General features: G+C 34.9%; 1 protein-coding gene and 1 long non-coding RNA gene across 10 annotated transcripts in view; one reads left to right on the top strand and one right to left on the bottom strand.

Moving 5' to 3' along the window:
* The window catches only part of Qser1 (glutamine and serine rich 1), an 84,755-nt gene that overhangs the window by 13,115 nt on the left and 53,169 nt on the right, over window positions 1-18,471 (bottom strand). For 3 of the 4 annotated variants that reach the window (XM_013074806.3, XM_087205536.1, XM_087205535.1), the window contains exons 5-8: window positions 9,620-9,948; window positions 8,292-8,408; window positions 7,334-7,467; window positions 5,729-5,946 (exon numbers count right to left, since the gene is read on the bottom strand). In XM_013074806.3, the coding sequence (XP_012930260.2) occupies window positions 5,729-5,946; window positions 7,334-7,467; window positions 8,292-8,408; window positions 9,620-9,948 (798 nt within the window). The remainder of the gene's footprint in view (window positions 1-5,728; window positions 5,947-7,333; window positions 7,468-8,291; window positions 8,409-9,619; window positions 9,949-18,471) is intronic. The other variant, XM_013074807.3, reaches the window with a different exon arrangement.
* The window catches only part of LOC147829539 (uncharacterized), a 75,283-nt gene that overhangs the window by 38,764 nt on the left and 18,048 nt on the right, over window positions 1-18,471 (top strand). The window lies entirely within an intron of this gene.

Below are 18,471 nucleotides of genomic sequence, written 5' to 3'. Positions count from 1 at the left end.
CACTCCACATGTGTCACCCAACATATGGTGACAGGTCATGCTGCTCTAGTCTTGATGGTTTCTGTATGTTTACTAGTAAAGAAACCATAGCCATCCAATGTATGAGTTAAGATATAGATATCTTTTCTTTTTTACTTGTATACTTCAATTACTATAGAATTCTACACTACGGCACATTAATACAATTTTTTGGTTGTTGTTTTGGTTTTTTGAGGCAGGGTCTCCCTTTCTAGTTCAGGCTGGCTGTAAACTCACTATGTAGCCCAGGCTGCCCTCGAACTCACAGCAATCCTCCTGTCTCAGCCTCCCAAGTACTGGGATTACAGGGATGTGCAACCACGCCCGGCATAATATAATTTTTTAATGTAAAAGACCACAGAGGAAATTTCACTTACATTCAGTACAAAAACTGCAAGATTAAGTCTGCCTCACTTTTGACTTGTTTTGCATCCAAACATACAACTACAGTATTACCAGGCTCTCTACAAGCAGTTCTAAGAGTATGGTCCATGGATTCCTCTCAGTAGTCTCTGATATTAAGACTTTTCATATAATATTGAGATGTTATGTATCTTTTTCACTGTATTTGTAAAAGTAGCAATGGGTAAAACTGCTGGATTTTTACTTAGCATGAATAAGAGCAGTTACAGTAATCTATATGAGTCAGGGTCATTGCCTATACTTTGTCAGGTCATTGCCCATACATTAGCAGGGGAAAAAAAGCTAGTTTCACTTAACAATACTCCTTGATGAAACAGCAAAAATTATTATTTTCAAGGGGGGGCATGGTGGTGCACATCTGTAATCCCAGCACTCAAGAAGCTGAGGCAGAAGACTTTGAGGCCAGCCTAAACTGCTTAGTGAGTTCAAGGCCAGCCTGAATTACACAGCCGGATCCTGTCTCAAACAAAACAAAATTATTATTTTTGTTAAATCTCCACTCATCAACGTGTTTTTAATATTGTGTGATAATATGGGAGAAACACAAAAAACACTTCTGATATAAGAATTATGGTTACCACCAGGAAGAGGATACATACAATTGCCTGAGTTATGAAATAAACTTTTTCCCCTAAAATATCTTTTGTATTTGATGGACATTGTGCCTATTCTGACATGAATATTTGGCAGATATTTTATTTAAAAGCAATGACGTAAACCTGTTACTTCAAAGAATACAATCAACAACATTTGTTGCTAATGATAAAAGATGACATTCCAAATAAAAATTTGGATTCTGAAAAACTTGTATCCCCTATTATAAACTGGACAGCTTCTTAATACTTAAAAGACTTCTGGGCTGGAGATTTAGCTCAGTGGCACCGTGCCTGCCTCACAATTGCAAGGTCCTGAGTTCGATCCCCAGAATCACAAAAAACAAAAAAACCTTAAAGACTTCTGATGAGATCAGTGGTAGAATTAATGAACTATGTATTCTAAATATAAAGACGTAAAACCATACAATTTTTGAAGGAAATATAGGGATAAATCTTCATTACCTTGGATTTGGCAATGGAGTCTAATAATGACGTAAAAAGCACAAGAAACAAAAGAAAAATAGATAAATTGAAACTACAGAATGGAAAGAAATATTTTCAAATCATATCTGAGTAGCTTAAAATCTAGAATATATAAAGAAGTCCTACAACTAAACAACAAAAGGACCAACAACCTATCCTCCAAAGAAGATATACAAATAGCCCAATAAAGCACCTGGAAAAATGCTCAAAATTATTAGTCATTAGGAAATGCAAAGTAAAACTACAATGTGATACTACACTTATTAGGATGAAGATACATGTATACACACATATACACCAAGATATGTATGTGTGTATGTATGTATGTATGTATTTATCTACAGCTGTATATATGTACGTATATATGCTAGAATGTGGAAAAACCTTGCTAGGGATGTAAAATGGTGCAACCACTGTGGAAAACAATTTGGTGGTTCATCAAAAAGCTCAACATTTAATTTCTATATGGTTCAGCAAATTTCTCTAGCGTATACCCAGAGAACTGAAAAAAAGAACTCAAATATTTGTATACCAGTGTTCATTATAACAAATTATTTATAATACTCTTAAACCGGAAACAACCTAAGTGTCCATCAACAGATGAATGGACAGACAAAATCATATAAACATACAATAAAATATTATTTGGCCATAAAAAGCATGGAGTTCTGATACATGCTGCAATATGGATGAATCTTGGAAACGTTATGAGAAGGCAAAGAAGCCAGATACAAAGGGCCAAATAGTATGAGTCATGTGTATGGGCAAATTCATAGGATAAAAGAATAGACTGGATTATCAGCAGCAGTCAGAAGGGGAGAATGGAGAGCTACTGCTTAGCTGTTACAGAGTTTCTGTTTGGGAAGATAAACTTTTAGAAAAGGTAGTGGTGATAGTTACACAACAGTGTAAATGTAATTAATGTTACTGAATTGTATACTTACACTTAAAGATGGTTTTAAAATGGCAAACTTTATATGTCATATGTATTTGACCATAACTTTTTATTTTATTTAATTTTATTTATACTTTTTGGTACTGGGGATCGAACTTGGGACCTTGCGCTTATGAGACAGGCAGTGGAACCACTGAGCTCCCTGGCCCTGACCATAACTTTTTAAAGGTGATAGAAATGGACTAATTTTTGGAAGAGCTAACTAATATTTTCACGTGATCAACGAATGATGACAGATACACCCAAAGGGCAAGGAAAACAACAGATTTTTAATGCACTTGCATGGGATTTTCAAGAAACTATCACTTGTCAAGTTTTGAACGTCAAATAAAAATATTCATAATTATCAGAAAACGCAATTAAAATACTCATCACCTTCCCAACTATATACCTATGTGATGCTGAGTGTTCATTTATTTTAACCAAAATAACATATAACAAACCAAATGAAAAAGCAAATATAAGATGTTCTGAAACAGTTTGAAAACTGCTGGCATATAAATCTATTATTATCAATATTTGCCTTTTTTTTGTTTGTGTTTTTGACAGTGTTGGGAGTCAAACTCAAGGCCTTGCACATGCTAAGGAAGTGCTCTACTACTGAGCCACATCCCCAGCTTATCTTATTTGGAGACAGGGTTTCACTAAGTTGCCCGGGTTGGCCTTGAACTTGGGATCCTCCTGCCTCAGCTTCAGTAGGCAAAATTATAGGTGTGCCCTACAACGCAGGACAATTATTTCCCTTCCTAAAAATACTATAGGGCCCGGGATTTTAGCTCAGTGGTGCCTCGCAAGCACAGGGTCCCAACTTCAAACCCTGGTACCAAAAAAAAAAAGTACTATAAATGCTTAACTATTTAGTGACACCTAGTGGTCACTCAATTTATCAGTAGAAGAAAATTTTATCTTTGTCACCTAAGGAAACAGAGTAATTAATTGCTCATTCAGAAACAAGGCAGGACTGCTACTGCAAAATTACATACAGCCAGGGCTGGGGATATAGCTCAGCAGCATAGTTACCTGGCTGGCAAGCCTGAGGCCCTGAGTTTGATTCCCAGTACCAAAAACAAAGAAATAAATTATATATAGCCAGCCATGGTGGCACACACCTGTAATCCCAGCACTCAGGAGGCTGAGGCAGGAAGATCTCTGAGAGTTCAAGGCCAGCCTGGGCTACATAGTGAGTCCAAGGCCATTCTTTTTTTTTTTTTTCCCATTAAGTTTATTGGTACATTTTAGTCCGAGGCCATTCTGAAATGTACTGTTACAAAAAGCTATTTGTAAATGGTTATTTAGAAGTGCACACATGAGAATTTATAAGGCAAATCAGTGATTTGAGTATACTGAAAACATTATATGGCTTTTGTTTTGTTTTTTGGGGATGGGGTCTGGCTATGTAGTTCAAGCTGGTCTTGAACTCAGTATGTAGCCCAGGCTGGCCTTGAACTCCTGGCAATCCTCCTGCCTCGGCCTCCCAAACACTGCGATTACAGGTGTGCACCACCACGCCAAGCTACTCTACTAGTACATTTAAAGTAGACTTTAGCACTGAAACATTTTTATTATGGTTCTATTTCTAATCAAATAATCTCTAAGATTGTCTCTCAAACAATAATATTCTAATTGGGAAATTGTCTTGGACATCAACTTCAACTGTATCTCCAACAACCCCACTAATTTATCATTCAAGATACAATGAAGATTGGATACTGAATTTTTCAAATCTGTCGTCTCTCCTCATCCCTGAACTTAGGTTCAGATGCAATACATGCTAAAAACTATGTCTTATAATCAAAACAGAAATTTCACCACCATGTTCTCCCTTTTAAGTCCCACCAAAGACTCTTTTCTTATAGGATCCCAAGCATTTTCAGGTTTAGTGTAACACACATGGTGTTCCACCATTCCTTCATCTTTTCCTATCTTCAACATTATCTTTTAGTCTACAAGAAGAGTGGTCGGCAGTTTCTTAGTAAAAGGCCAGATGGTAAATATTTAGGTTTTGCTGGCCATGTAGTCTCAGTAGCAACTACTCAAATCTGCCACTGTAGTGGGGAAGGCCACCATATGGAAACAGGTAAATTTCTTTAAAGTACCTGTGGGTATACATTTCAATAAAAACTATCAATATTCCTTTAACAACCTGTTTAATGACTATTAGGACTTATGATTGAGGCATGCTGTTCATAGTCTTTTTTTTGGTTCAGTTCTGTACATCTTGTGTACAGAGCCTCAATGTCTTTTTGTTTTGGTACAGTACACCTTGTTTATGCAGTACTATAATTTTATGTTCTGTTATACCATACAATACTGCATGTAAAAGTTACGCAAATAAAAGCAAAGTCATGTTGGAGTTCCCTTGGACCATTTCTCTATTCAGAATATTATAATGTACATACTATATACAATTCCTCATTTAGCAACCAATTCATTTAATGATCTAGTTGCAGGACCATAACTTGGTTGTTAAACAAGGAATGCCTGTATTTATAAAAACAGGCTGAAGGCCAGGTCTGGCAGGCAACAGTTTGCCCTTGACTACTAAACTGCTTGCATACATCAACAACAAGCTTTGATGGCTAATGGGATGTATGCTGTGGATTCTTGTATCCTATATTACCTTAGTTTCAGTAACTATTAAGGTATAAGTATCAACAGATATCACCTACATAAGTGCTGTTTAGGATCTACAATAGTTTCCAAGAGTGGAAAGGGGTCTAAGGTCAAAAATTTTGATAACTGCTAATTTATTTCATTTCAACCTTCCCATTTCAAAAAGAAGAAAATTAAGACACAGAGAGGGCACCTACCTTGGTCATGAGCACAGGGTAGGCTAGCAGCACACACAGTAGTGTGCATCTTATATATATCAGATATATACAGTACTATATACATTACTATATTGTATTAATTATAGTTTGAACTACTGTTTCCTAGGGTTCCTTATTCTTCTGGCATAAACTAAGACTCATCAGTTTAGAACTAGCAGATTCTAAGTAGTCATTTGATCTAACCCCCATCCTATCTACCAAAGCAAGACAACTGGCATTAATATGTCTAGAACAAAGCTAAGCTGTCTTTTCTATTTTACTGCATGTATGGGTGAACAGTGCTTTAGTGTGTTACTGTCATGAAAATACAAGCAGAACTTACTAGGTAGATAAATCTCCTGAAAAATAAATAAAAGTTGCATAGTCGGCACCAGTCACTCCTCCCCATTCACGCAGACTGATTCATTTCATGGAGAACTCACCTTCATCCTCCGTACTACTAGAATGGATCTCAGGAGATGAGTCAGATTGGGACGATGAAAATTCTTCTTTCCATTTCTTCCGTTTCTTTGGTGGTGGCTCAGCCTTTATTTTTAGCTGTTTAACTTTGGATTTCATGGCAGGGGCTTTTGTAGTTGTAGTTTTTGATGATGGAGGATCTGAAGTTTTACTGCTAGTACTTAGCTTGGCCTGAACAGTTCTGCAATGTTCCAAACAAGTTTCATTAACACATTTAAATATTATAAAACTAAATTAGAAAAAAAGAATCACAAGAAAAGATTAAATACCCTCATCATACCTCCAAAATAAAATCTAAGATATACATATATATTTTCTTTAAATACATCCTTTAACTACTGGCATTCAATATTATTATTAAGGGACTATTCTCTCTGCCCTTACTTTCTCTCTTTATTCCTCCCCTCTCTTTATGGACTCATTTTCCAGAATAAAGTTGTACACAAGATGATCAATGGGTTTAGGGAAATAATGCTCCATAAATTCTTTTCTTTCTTTTTTTTTTTTGGTACTGTGGAATCGAACTTGGGACCTTGCGCTTTCGAGGCAGGCAGCAGCACCACTGAGCTAAATCCCTGGCCCCATCAATGAATTCTTTTTTTTTTTTTGGTACCGGGGATTGAACTCGGGACCTTGCGCTTGTGAGGCTGGTGGCGAAACCACTGAGCTAAATCCCCAGCCCAATAAATTCTTGATAGCCAACTCTAGCTCTGACTTTCAGAAATTCACAGGCTGTGTTGGTGCCATGTTTTAATGAAGAAACCCCAAAGTCTGTACAAGAGCCTCCAAAGATTTGCCCTAAGTGGGTCTAGAGATTAGAATTCCATTAAAATTCCATTATAAAAATTAGGTGAACATGAATCCACCCTCACACATTCACTCCAGTGAGTTGTTTTCTGTACCTTGTACTTTGTCTCATGCTTTAAAAATTTATGTATCTAGTGGAATTAAAGATTTAGCTAAAAAAAAAAAATTAGGCGAGCTGCTTCAAATAGGTGGGAATCTTAATTAAACCAGAGCTGCTGAGCACTATGAGAATATTTGGGTCGCACCCATTTTTCCACACATTCAGGTTCAGGTTAGTTATTATCAAGCTTTGTGCTACAGACCACAGAATTTAATCTATAATGATGATTCTTCTGTAGACTTTGCTAATAATGCACAGGTCTTATAACTTTATTTCAAAAATTATCAGATAAACTTGACAGTCATTACTTTTATTATATGAATGAAAAAGCTTTTTTAAAAAAGGCTTTTAGAAGTCTATGTCACAAAGAGTTAGATTCAAACCTTTTCACTCTAAATTCAATTTTATTTTTTTTTACTATACTTAGGGTGACACCAGAAGAACTCAGGGAAAGGAAAGAGTACCCACCACAGAAAGTCATGAGGTTATTTAGTCTTTTAAGAATAATCACTTTCTATGACAGGTACTAACTTTTCAGAACTATATATAATGCAAAAATGAATCTGTCTCTTCAATTGAATCTGTCTCTTCATCTTCCTTTGTATGATGACCCTGCCAAAAATAAGCCAGTAAATATATAACTATATTACATAACAAATACCTGATAGTGTGTGAAGGCTTATTTCTTGGCTTTTTGGAACATACTCTGACATATTCTTTTTTGTTTGCATTTTCAATGAACTTCGCATATATCCTTTTGTACTTATTCTTGGCATCTCCAAAATATCCTAGGTACTAATGAAAAAAACACCTAAATTACACAGTTGTAAAGCCTATACACAAATATTATTTTGTTGGCTGGACTATCACAGTCATCCTTTGCATTTTCTAAAATATAGCTCTGGCCAGGCTGATTTCACCCTGAATAAAAATGACCCCCGATCATTCCTGACTGCAAGCCAGCCCACACTGGTCACACATTTGGCAGATGCTCATTTAATCAAAGCTACAGAACAGCTATGTAAATATAACTTCTGTCAGTCTTCTGGTAAGTCAGGATATTTGACTGGTACAATAATCAATATAAGAGTCTTTGAACCCATGTGAAATCTTCAGACTAACACTAGTCACTTTGGTTTGTTTTTGTTTTTTTGTACCGGGGATTGAACTCGGGACCTTGCGCTTGCAAGGCAGGCGCTGGAACCACTGAGCTAAATCCCTGGCCCTGTTTTTAGTTTTTTTTGCGACAAGGTCTTGCAATGGAGTTCAGGCTCGCGTTGAACTCACTATGTACCCCTGGCTGGCCTAGAACTCAAGGTGATCCTCCTGCCTCAGCCTCTTGAGTGCTGGAATTAGAGGCTTTGTTTTTAAAAAATGTCAAGCAACAGTACAAAGTCATTTAATTTTGAATGGCAGGGAATTTTTTAAAAATTATTTTTATACATATCTTTAGATCATACTTACCAGAGTATCATACTATGTAGTTCAAAATTTATGTGATTTTTATGTCAGAAATACTCAATATAAAATGCATCTAAATCTAAATCATTCTTTATTTTCCCCAGGATCACCATCAAAATACTGGAAGGCTAATATAAATAAACAAGCATTTTACTCACACTATTTGTAGCTGCAAATTCTCTTTGTCCATCTCGAATTTCAGGAATAAATTTCTGTAATAAAGCTTTCTGTACTTTCCAAATAGCTGGCGGTTCTATTCCTGTTTTTAAGGCCTCCTGTAATTAGCAAAATTAATTACATTTATAGATAGTATCAACAGATATACAGAGTATCTCAGATCTGAAAGAAATCTTAAAGACATTCCTAGCTCAAACTTTTCTTATCTTTAGTTGAATTTCTACAGTAATTTATTTTCCTTGAGGTATTAGGAATCACACGCAGGGCCCCCACATGCTAGTCAGACACTCTAGCACTCAGCCAAGTCTCTAGCCCTCAGCAAACCAGTCTCTGCTTAGATTCTTCCAGAAACAGAGAGCTCACTAACACAAAGAAGCTCATTATCCACTTGCATAGCTAAAACTATTGGAAAGTCCTCTGCTACTAGTATCATCACATTTTATTTTTGTGATTTTATGAGTATGTATATTATTTATGCAATTTTTTGAGTATGTACTTATTGAAAAAGACCAGAAACTAATAGGCAATGCATCAGGAGTTGTTAATTGTGAATGGGAGGAATACAGATAATTTAAATGTTATGTTCTTCCCAATGCCCACTCCTCTATGGCCAAATCTAAACACACACACCCACCTTCACAAACAACACATTCATGCTTGTACACATGCACATACAGGCCAAATCAAGCAAACAAAACCCCAAAGATCTATTAAATGCAGCTAAAACTCAAACTCAAGCTCTCTCTCTCTCTGACAGGGTCTCACTATGTAGTTCAGGCTGCCCTTGAACTCACTGTGGAGCCCAGGCTGGCCTCAAACTCATGGCGATCCTCCTGCCTAAACCTCCTGAGTGTTGGGATTACAGGAGTGTGCCATCACACCTGGTTTTATCTTTATTTATTATTCTGTTCATGGCTCTAATTTTAAATTATAAAATTATACAGTTATACTTTAACATGGTGCTCTGGTTATTTTTCTTTGAACTGTTAAATTATGTAAATATTTTCTTGAAATTCATACTGAGAGCCTTAAAAAATTAACATTTCAACAGTTCATAACTGTAACTAGTAGTACTGAATGCAACTGATTAGTTAGAAGTACATAAAATCACAATAAAGGTAAAATTACTTTTAGTGATTCCTTTTTCAAAATACCCGACATCTATTACTTTGATCAAACATAATTTAGGAAAGTGAAAAATAGTAACTTTTTGTACTGAGACAGATTCATGCTACTGAAGTCACCATGAAGGCTATCAGAGACAGTCCAACTCAATTATGACGTTTGTAGCTGTAAACATTCATATCACCTTAAAAGTCTCTATGTCTTCTATCTTTATCACAAATTCGTCACGCTCTCTGTATTGGCCTTCTCCTCCGCTCTCTGTGTTTTCCTCATCTGTAAAACCTTCTATGGCAACAGTGTCCTGTCCTTTTGCCAATTGGTCTGAAGGAAGACTATCAAGTTCGATGGGTTTTGGGGGTTCTGTGGCATTTATATTTTCCAGGCTGTTTACTGCAGAGGAAGTAGAGTGGAGAGGTTCTTTCTTAGTTGCACACACAGTGGTGGAAGAAGTCGTAGCAGTACCAGTGGTATTGGCAGATGGGCTAGGAGTTGCCACCTGTAGGGCTTCTGAAACTAAATTAAGTGAATGCAAATCAGTAATACAAATATTTAAACATTTTCATATTTTGAGTTAAATTTGAACAGTTTAAAAAGAAAGACTTGACTACTTTTATAATTTATTGGATGAATCAATCAGAACTGCAAGAAGAAATTTAAGAATAATTGTTAATTTCTAAGACTCTCAGATGTGAAAATTGAATCTGGATGATAAGACTGCAGTGCAAACTTAAATCTACAGTATGTACCTATCCTTCCTCCAACTCCACTTTAAGGAGAACAAAGATATTTTTAGAAGAACTGAGACATGTAAAAGCCATAGAAGATAAGGAAAGGTCACCTAACCAAAACTATAAAGAACTCTTAGAAGATGATAGGCCAAAACACGCCCCCAATACTCTGAAACAGCACTAGAAACTGAAATAAAAAGGATTATAAACTAATCCTATGTAAAGTCATATGACAATGAACTAAATAACTTAGATGAAATGAAAAAATTCCTACAAAGACAAACTAGAAAGAACTCAGGAAGAAATGAAAAATCTAAATAGACTAATATCAAATAAAGAAAATAGAAGTAACTTAAAAGCAGCCTAAAAAGAAAAGCAGAGACCTAAATGATTTTACTGGCGAATTCTACCAACAGTTAAATAATTAACGTCAATTAACATGAGCCCTCAAAAAGGAAGAAAAAGAGAAAAAAAAAAACAGGAAGAAACAAATCCCAAAGAAATTCTATAAGGCTAGTATTTTTCGTGATCATGGTATCTCCCCTGCCAGTTAAGTATAAGGCTAGTATTTTTCTAATATCAAAACCATACAAAAATATTAGAAAACTACATAACAATATTTCTTATGAAATAACACAAAATTCTCCACAAAACATGAACAAATCTGCCAATATATAAAAAGAATTACACAGGGACTTGGCATGTGGCTCAGTGGTAAAGTGTCTGCCTAGTTTCAATTTTCATCATCAAAAGAAAAAAAACATAATTCCAAGTGAGATGGATTTATCCTAGAAATGTAAAATTAGTCCTTTTCATGATAAAAAGAAAAAATACTCAGCCAGGTGTGGTGGCACTTGCCTTTAATCCTAGCACTCACCTGGCTGAAGCAGGAGGATCTTTGTAAATTTGAGGCCAGCCTTGTCTACATAATGAGTTCAAGACCAGCCTGAACTATATAGTGAGACTGTCTCAAAAAAACCAAAACCTAAAATCACACACAAAAAATTCAGCAATTTATAGGATCCCAAGCATTTTCAGGTTTCACATCATAGTTAATGGAGAAAAACTGGATGGTTTTCCCTACGAAGGATGCCTACAATAAAATCACCTGAATTTACCAATGGCATGATCTTGTATACAAAAAAAATCCAGAGGAAACTTCTAAAAGATTGTTGGAACTAATAAATGAGTTCAACAAAATTGAGGGTACAAGACTAATATTTAAAAAATCAAATATATTTCTATACACTTGTAATGAATAATCCATAATGAAATTAGAAACAGAACTTTATTCACAACAGCATGAAAATTAATAAAATATTTAGAAGTAAATTTAAGGAAGTGTAAAGCATACACTGTAAAAACTACAAAACACTGTTCAAAGAAATTTAAAGAGGTCCATAACTAGAAAAATAGGCAATGTTCACAGAAGACTTAATATTGCCAAGAGGCAGTACTCCACAAACTGATCTAAGATTCAACCCAATAAAATTTATAGCTGCATCCCCTAGTTGCACACTGATCCTAAAATTCATATGGAAATGAGACACAGAATAGCTGAAATCACCTTGAAAACAGAAGAAAAAAGTTAGAAGATTCACATTTCCCAATTTCAACTCACTATAAAGCTACTGTAAGTAGCTCATAGTATAGTCGTAGACTAACAGGACAGAAAGTCCTTCTGTAGTTTTCCTTTTTGGAGGGTTTATCATTTTATTAATAATAAAATGATTTTCAACACAAGTATGAAGTGGGGAAAGAATAGTTTTTCCAGCAAATGATGCTGGTTAGCTGTTAGCTACTTATGACAAAATGAAGTTGGAACTGTACTTCACACCATATACTAAATTAACTCAAAGTAAATCATAGACCTCACAGACTTAAATATAAAAGCTAAAATTATAAAATTCTCAGAGGAAACTTAGATGTAAATCTTTCTGATCCTGGGTTAGGGTTATGGTTTTAGATATGCCACCAAAATTGTAAGTGACGAAGGAAAAAATATACTGGATTTCATTAAAAAAGTAGAACTTCTGTGTTATAGCTGATGATTAAGATGAAAAGATAAGCTAGAGAATGGGAAATGATGTTTTAAAATTATATACTTACCTGAGATTCATATCCAGAACATATATAAAACACACACCTTAATAATAAAGACAATTTTTAAAATGAACAAATGATCTTGAATAGATATTTGTCCACAGAAGATATTAAAAATGACCAATAAACTGGGCACAGTAGTGCACACTGTAATTTTAGCTACTCTGGAGCCTAAGGCAGGAAGATTACAAGTTCAAGGCTAGCCTGAGCAACTTAGTCTCTGTCTCAAAAAAAAAAATGAAAAGGGCTGGAGATGCAGCTCAGTGGTTGAACAACCCCTGAGTTCAATTCCTGGTACCAAAGGAGAGAGAGAGAAAAGGGGGAGGGGGGCAGTAAGCATAAGAAAGGGCACTCGATGTTGTTAGTCATTGCATAAATGCAAATTGAATCTACTGGGATGGCTTTACTAATACAATGACATGATTCAGCAGGAATGTAGAGTAATTATAACCCTTACATGTGGGTAATGGGAATGTAACAGTGTAGCTGCTTCAGAAAATTGTCCATTAAATATGGAGGTACTAGATGATTCAGGAATTCCACTTCTGGATGTGTAAAAGAAAAAAAATAAACATCTACTCAAAACCTTGTGCATAGGGCTGGGGATGTAACTCAGCAGTAGAGTGCTTGTGTAGCATGCGTGAGTCCCTGGGTTTGGTTCCTAGCACCACAAAATACAAAAAGTAAAAATCTATTCATGATGTCCATAGCAGAATTACTCAAAATAGCTTAAATAAAAGTTGAAAATAAATCCAGTATCTCTTAACTATGAATGGATACAGAAATAAGGTATAAGTACATTGTTAGGGAATAAAAAGGAATTAAATCTGATAAATGGTACAACATAAGCCCTGAAAACATTATGCTAAATTAAAGAAGTCACATTATGCTAAATTAAAGTCACCTATGATTCCCTGTATATGAAATGTCCAAAACAGGTAAATCTATAGAAAAACAAAGTGGATTAGTTATTGCCAATGGCTGGGTGTGGGTGCAGGGAATGACTGCTACTGGGTACACAGTTTTTTGGCAAAGGATCATAAAAATGTTCCAAAAATTGATTGTGGTTTTGTTGCAACAATTCTATGGAACTACTCAGTACATGTCAAATGGGTAGAAGTTACTGTATGTGAATTACAGTTCAATAAAGCTGTTTAAAAACACATTGAATCATGCCAGTAATCCCAGCACTTGGGAGGCTGAGGAAAGAAAATCAAAAATTCAAGCCCAGCCTGATATTACACAGCAATATCTTATCTCAAAAAAGCAAGCAAACAAACAACAAAAACTCCACTTTGAAGACCAGAGCTGGTGGAAGAATCCTGGGTTGAAGAACAATGTAAAGAGAAAGCAGAATTCCAGTGGTAATTCAGAATAATACACTAAGTCTTCAAACATTTGAGTTTCGAACCTTCACAGATATAAAAGGACCTTTCGTTACAACATTCACAGACGCGAACAAATTGCAGAAGTAGTAGCTCACATGTCTGCTGGACATTGTCACAGTTGTGCTGTGTATGATACAGTATTTATGTCAAAGGCGTATAAGACTCACTTTGTCAGACTAATGAACAAATTCGACTTAACAAATGTTCTCCCAGGTATTGATGAACTAAAATAACAATATATACAATACATAATAACAGTAAAAATAAGAAAACAAATGATCCCTTGCTTATCTTAAACTATAGGCAACAAGGATGTTTGATCATAGGCTAAAATATGTAATCTGTTTCCTTAAAAAACATGAACTCTACCTGCCTAGAGTGAAGGAAGAGCTCAGAGAGAATCAAAGCAGGAGTCAGAAACACCAAAACACACCAAAAAAAAGCAGACTGCTACACGACAAAAGCAAATCCCTCCTCTTTGTTTCCAGCCAGCTCTCCTGTTCTTGTACAGAATTAAAGCAGTCCTCATACATGCCAATCCAGGGAAAAGGCCAACTGGGAAAAAAATGAGTAATCATGTCAGTAGAATTTTATCCTAATGCAAAAATACTGGAGCTACATACTAATACTTTTCTGTCACAAAAATACATATATAAATGGAAACTGATTTCACGACAGGATTCTAAATATTAGGTATTTCCAAGTATTGATCTAAATTAACATCTTTTCAAATTTTAATGTGAAAGAATGCTTTCTGTTAGATATAGTACATAAAATTATTTGTATATGAATATCCATGGGTAAATGTTACAATAGGTTTTGCAATCAATTTTATTTCTATTATTTTATTTCTAGTCTTCATTTTTATTGATAAAAGAATTGAGAAACTTCATATAGATGGGTGAATAAAGGAATAAAAGTGATTTTGTTATAGTAATGTCTCTGAATTTTGCAAATACTGTAATCTGAGTTACATTGCAAAACAAATCATATAGCTATCTATAAACAAAAACAGATACTGCCAGCTGCAGACCCAAGAAAAAGCTGTTAAAAAAATTATAAAGCACATGCACTAGTCAGATGCAAAACAGAGAAGCTATGACCCCAAAGAGAAGATATAAGGTGAATGCTAAAGTGCTAAATATGTAGTAAATTTAGACAAGAGCTGAGTATTTAAACACTACTAATGACATCTTGTTGAGTATTAGAAAAAGCAAGATAGAATTAAAGTATGCAGTAACAGTAACATTTAAGTTAGGACGGTATTAAATGGAGTTACAGTATTTGAAATTTCTAATCAAAGGAAAAAGAAAAAAAGAAACAGATTTTGAGAAGCTGAAAATGTAACTAGGACTAGAACTAAAATATTTCATTAAAATAGCAGGACAGCAGAGCAGGTAAAGAATGAAATTAATAAAACAAGACTGACCATGTATTGCTGAATTTCCCCTCAGTGCTGGAGATCAAACTCTGGGCCTTGTGCATGCTAAGAGTCCTACCACTAGCCCCTAGTGATGATTACTGACACTAAACAATACATGAATTGGTTTTATTATGCCAATCTCTACATTTTTTTGTATGTTTGAAATTGTCTATTAATAAAAACTAGGGCTGGGAATGTAACTCAGTGGTAGAGTAGGTGCTAGGCATGGCCAAGGCCCTGGGGTTTGATCCCCAACGTCACATATACATACACAAAAGCTATGCCAGAAAAATTTCCCCCCAGTACTGGGCATCAATCACAACCTTACACATGTGAGGCAAGCACTCTACCACTAAGCCACACTGACAACACCTTAAAAAAATTTTTTTTAAAAAAAGAATGTATAATTGGGGCCAGGGATTTAACTCAGCAGTTCTGCAGCCTGCCCCGCAAGCACAAGGACCCAAGTTCAATCCCCGGTACCAAAAAGAAAAGAAAAAAAAATGTATACTTTCCAAATTAGGAGAGGGAAACTATACTGATACTATATAATGATCTTTGTATGAAATTTTAAAACCAGTGTCTACAGATGCATATACTAGTGATAAAATTATAAAAGAAAAACAAAGGAAGTAATTATCATCCAAGTCAGTAGTTAGTACCAGAGGTTATGAGTTGGATTTAGTTTAATACACTAGTTTTATATTTTCTTGCTTTCCAATGAATGGAATTTAGTGTCACACTTTTTTTTTCTTTGTCCCACATTCTGGCCATGTGTCATTGGTTTCAGTTTGTCATTTCAGTTTTGGCTCCCTTTTGTGCCAAGATTTATAATAATTTTTTCTTTGTTCCTTCCATTTTTTCCCTCCTATTAGACAACTAAATTACATCATTGTAGTCAGGGAATATGGCTTGATTAATGTATGTTCAAATTTATTTTAAGCTTATTTTTAAAAATTTTACCTCCAGAAAATCATTATAGAGAAATATTATTTTAGAGACTACACTCCTGCAGTACTGGGAATTGAACCCAGGGCTTTCTATATACTGTATTAGGCAAGTGCTTCACCACGGAGCCACATCCCTAGGTATATGTTCAAATTTATAGAAGTTTTTTCTTTACCTATGTATTTCCACATGTGTTGAATTTCATAAGAAAATAATGTACTGAAAGAAAACACAGATGTGAGCCAGGCATGGTGTCACATGCATGTAATCTCAGCACTCTGGGATGCTGAGGCAGTAGTCTGAGTCCACCCTGAGCAACTGCATGAGTCTCTGTCTCAAAATAGAAATATTTCAAAAGGCTGGGGAATGTAGCTTAATTATGAAGGCCCTGGGTTCAATGCCCAGTACTAGAAAAATGAAAACAAAACTCACAGATATGGAAAATATACCTAAAAATTACTAAAAACAAAATTAGTATGGCAATGTTAGAGAAATCATTAAACGGGAAAAGGAGATTTTATTACAGTAAAAGGAAATTCAACTGTAGTAAAATTTTATGCACCTAATTACAAAAGTTCAAAACATACCAAAAGCAGGATTAGAAAAACAATGTAACAAAGTGAGAAACTTTAACACACCTTGCTCAGGAATCAACAGATCAAGCAATCTAAAAACAAATAAGGATAGAGAGGATTTTTAAAAACTTTATTATTATAAAATTTTAAACATACACAAAATCAAGAGAACAAATCCTCATGTACTATATAACCCATCCTTAACAACCACACACAGTTTGATATGCTTATTTCATCTATCCATCACTTTTATATTTGTTAGGGTAGTTTAAAGAAAATTCCAGACATGTCATTTTCCTTCAACATTTACATAATATATGTAGATATTTTTATATACCCTAACATCATTTATTACATTAAATAAAAAACTAAAATATATAGAGGATTTAAACAGTATTGCCAAATGAAGTATATTTGTACATTACTCATGGAATATTTATAAAAATTGAACATTTATAAAGATAGTAACAAAATTCCCATAAATGTCTAAATGTGAACATATTCCTTGAACAAAACAGGGCCATAATTTAATTTAAAAAAATAACAGTTGAGCGTGGTGCTGGGCCTGTAATACCAGCACTTGGGAGCTGAGGGAGTATTGCCATGAGTTCGAGGCCAGCCTCAGCTACTTAGTGGCAAGGCCAGTCTGAACTAAAAAGCAAGAACCTATCCCAACAAACAAACAAACATCCATTTATTTAACAGAAATAGAACCCTGATCAATCTTTACAACTTGGGTTAAAAAGAATTATCAAAACTGAAATGGCAATTCATTTAAGAATGACAAAAAGGAAACTCTAAATTGAAACCAGTAGGATATGGCCCAAATGTGGTGAAAACTAAAAGCAGGCATAGTGATGCACACCTATTCTAATCTCAGCTACTTGGGAGGCAGAAGCAGGGGGACTGTAAATTCAAGGCTAGCCTGGGTAATTTACTGGGCCTTTGTCTCAAAATACAAACCAGAAAGAGCTGGGATTGTCACTCAGTGGTAGACAACCTGCCTACCAAGTTTGAAGCCTTGGTTTTAATTCCCAGAACTGAAAACAAAATAAAAGCTTAATGTCATTCAAAAAACAAAAACAAAAAAAACTTAGTATCATTCACAGACAGAAAATACAAAAATAAACTAATAAACTCAAGAAGTCAGAAAGGGAATAGTAAATTAAACCCAAGGAAAACTGGGAAAAAGAGGATAAAAGAAGAAACTAAGAAAAAGGAAAAAATAAGAGCAAAAAAGAAAATTTGTTTGGTTTCTTGGAAACAAAAAAACACTTAAAAGCCAATAACCTTTCTCAGGCTAGTAGGGAAAAAGACAAAAAATCATTACAAGCAAGAAAGACAATCTAAATACAGAAGCAAAAGAGACAATCTAAATAAACCCAACAATTTTTCTAAAAAATTCAGCTTTCTTAAATTGACTCAGGTAGACCAAGCCACTCAGGAAAAAAATGAGAAAGATGAGCAGCCAGATTTATTCTTGTAAAGTCTATCAAATCTCCATTATGTACAGTAAACTTCTTTTTTTTTTGGTACCGGGGATCGAACTTGGGTCCTTGCACTTGCGCAGCAGGTGGCGAAACCACTGAGCTAAATCCCTGGCCCAGTAAACTTCTTAATTTGGAAGACTGATGTAACCCTGAATACAGAAGTAAACAGGATTTTAATACTAATTTTGTTTACGGGTCTAAATGTAAAAAAATCTCAAATAAAATATTAACAAATTAAATTCTGTAATGGATTAAAATCATCATCATGACCAAGGACAGTTAATAGTAGAAAAACTTTTTAAAGTCTGTATTAGAAAACCAAATAATAAAAGGCAACACAGTAATAGAACGTGAAGGAAAAAAGCATTTATAAGAAAAGCT

This window comes from Heterocephalus glaber, unplaced genomic scaffold, assembly GCF_053883595.1.
Source record: "Heterocephalus glaber isolate CG9 unplaced genomic scaffold, H.glaber_assembly_v1.0 deba00000594, whole genome shotgun sequence".
In the NCBI taxonomy this organism is placed as follows: domain Eukaryota; kingdom Metazoa; phylum Chordata; class Mammalia; order Rodentia; family Bathyergidae; genus Heterocephalus; species Heterocephalus glaber.
The sequence above is the reverse complement of the archived record's forward strand: the minus strand, read 5'-3'. Positions and strand labels throughout refer to the sequence as shown.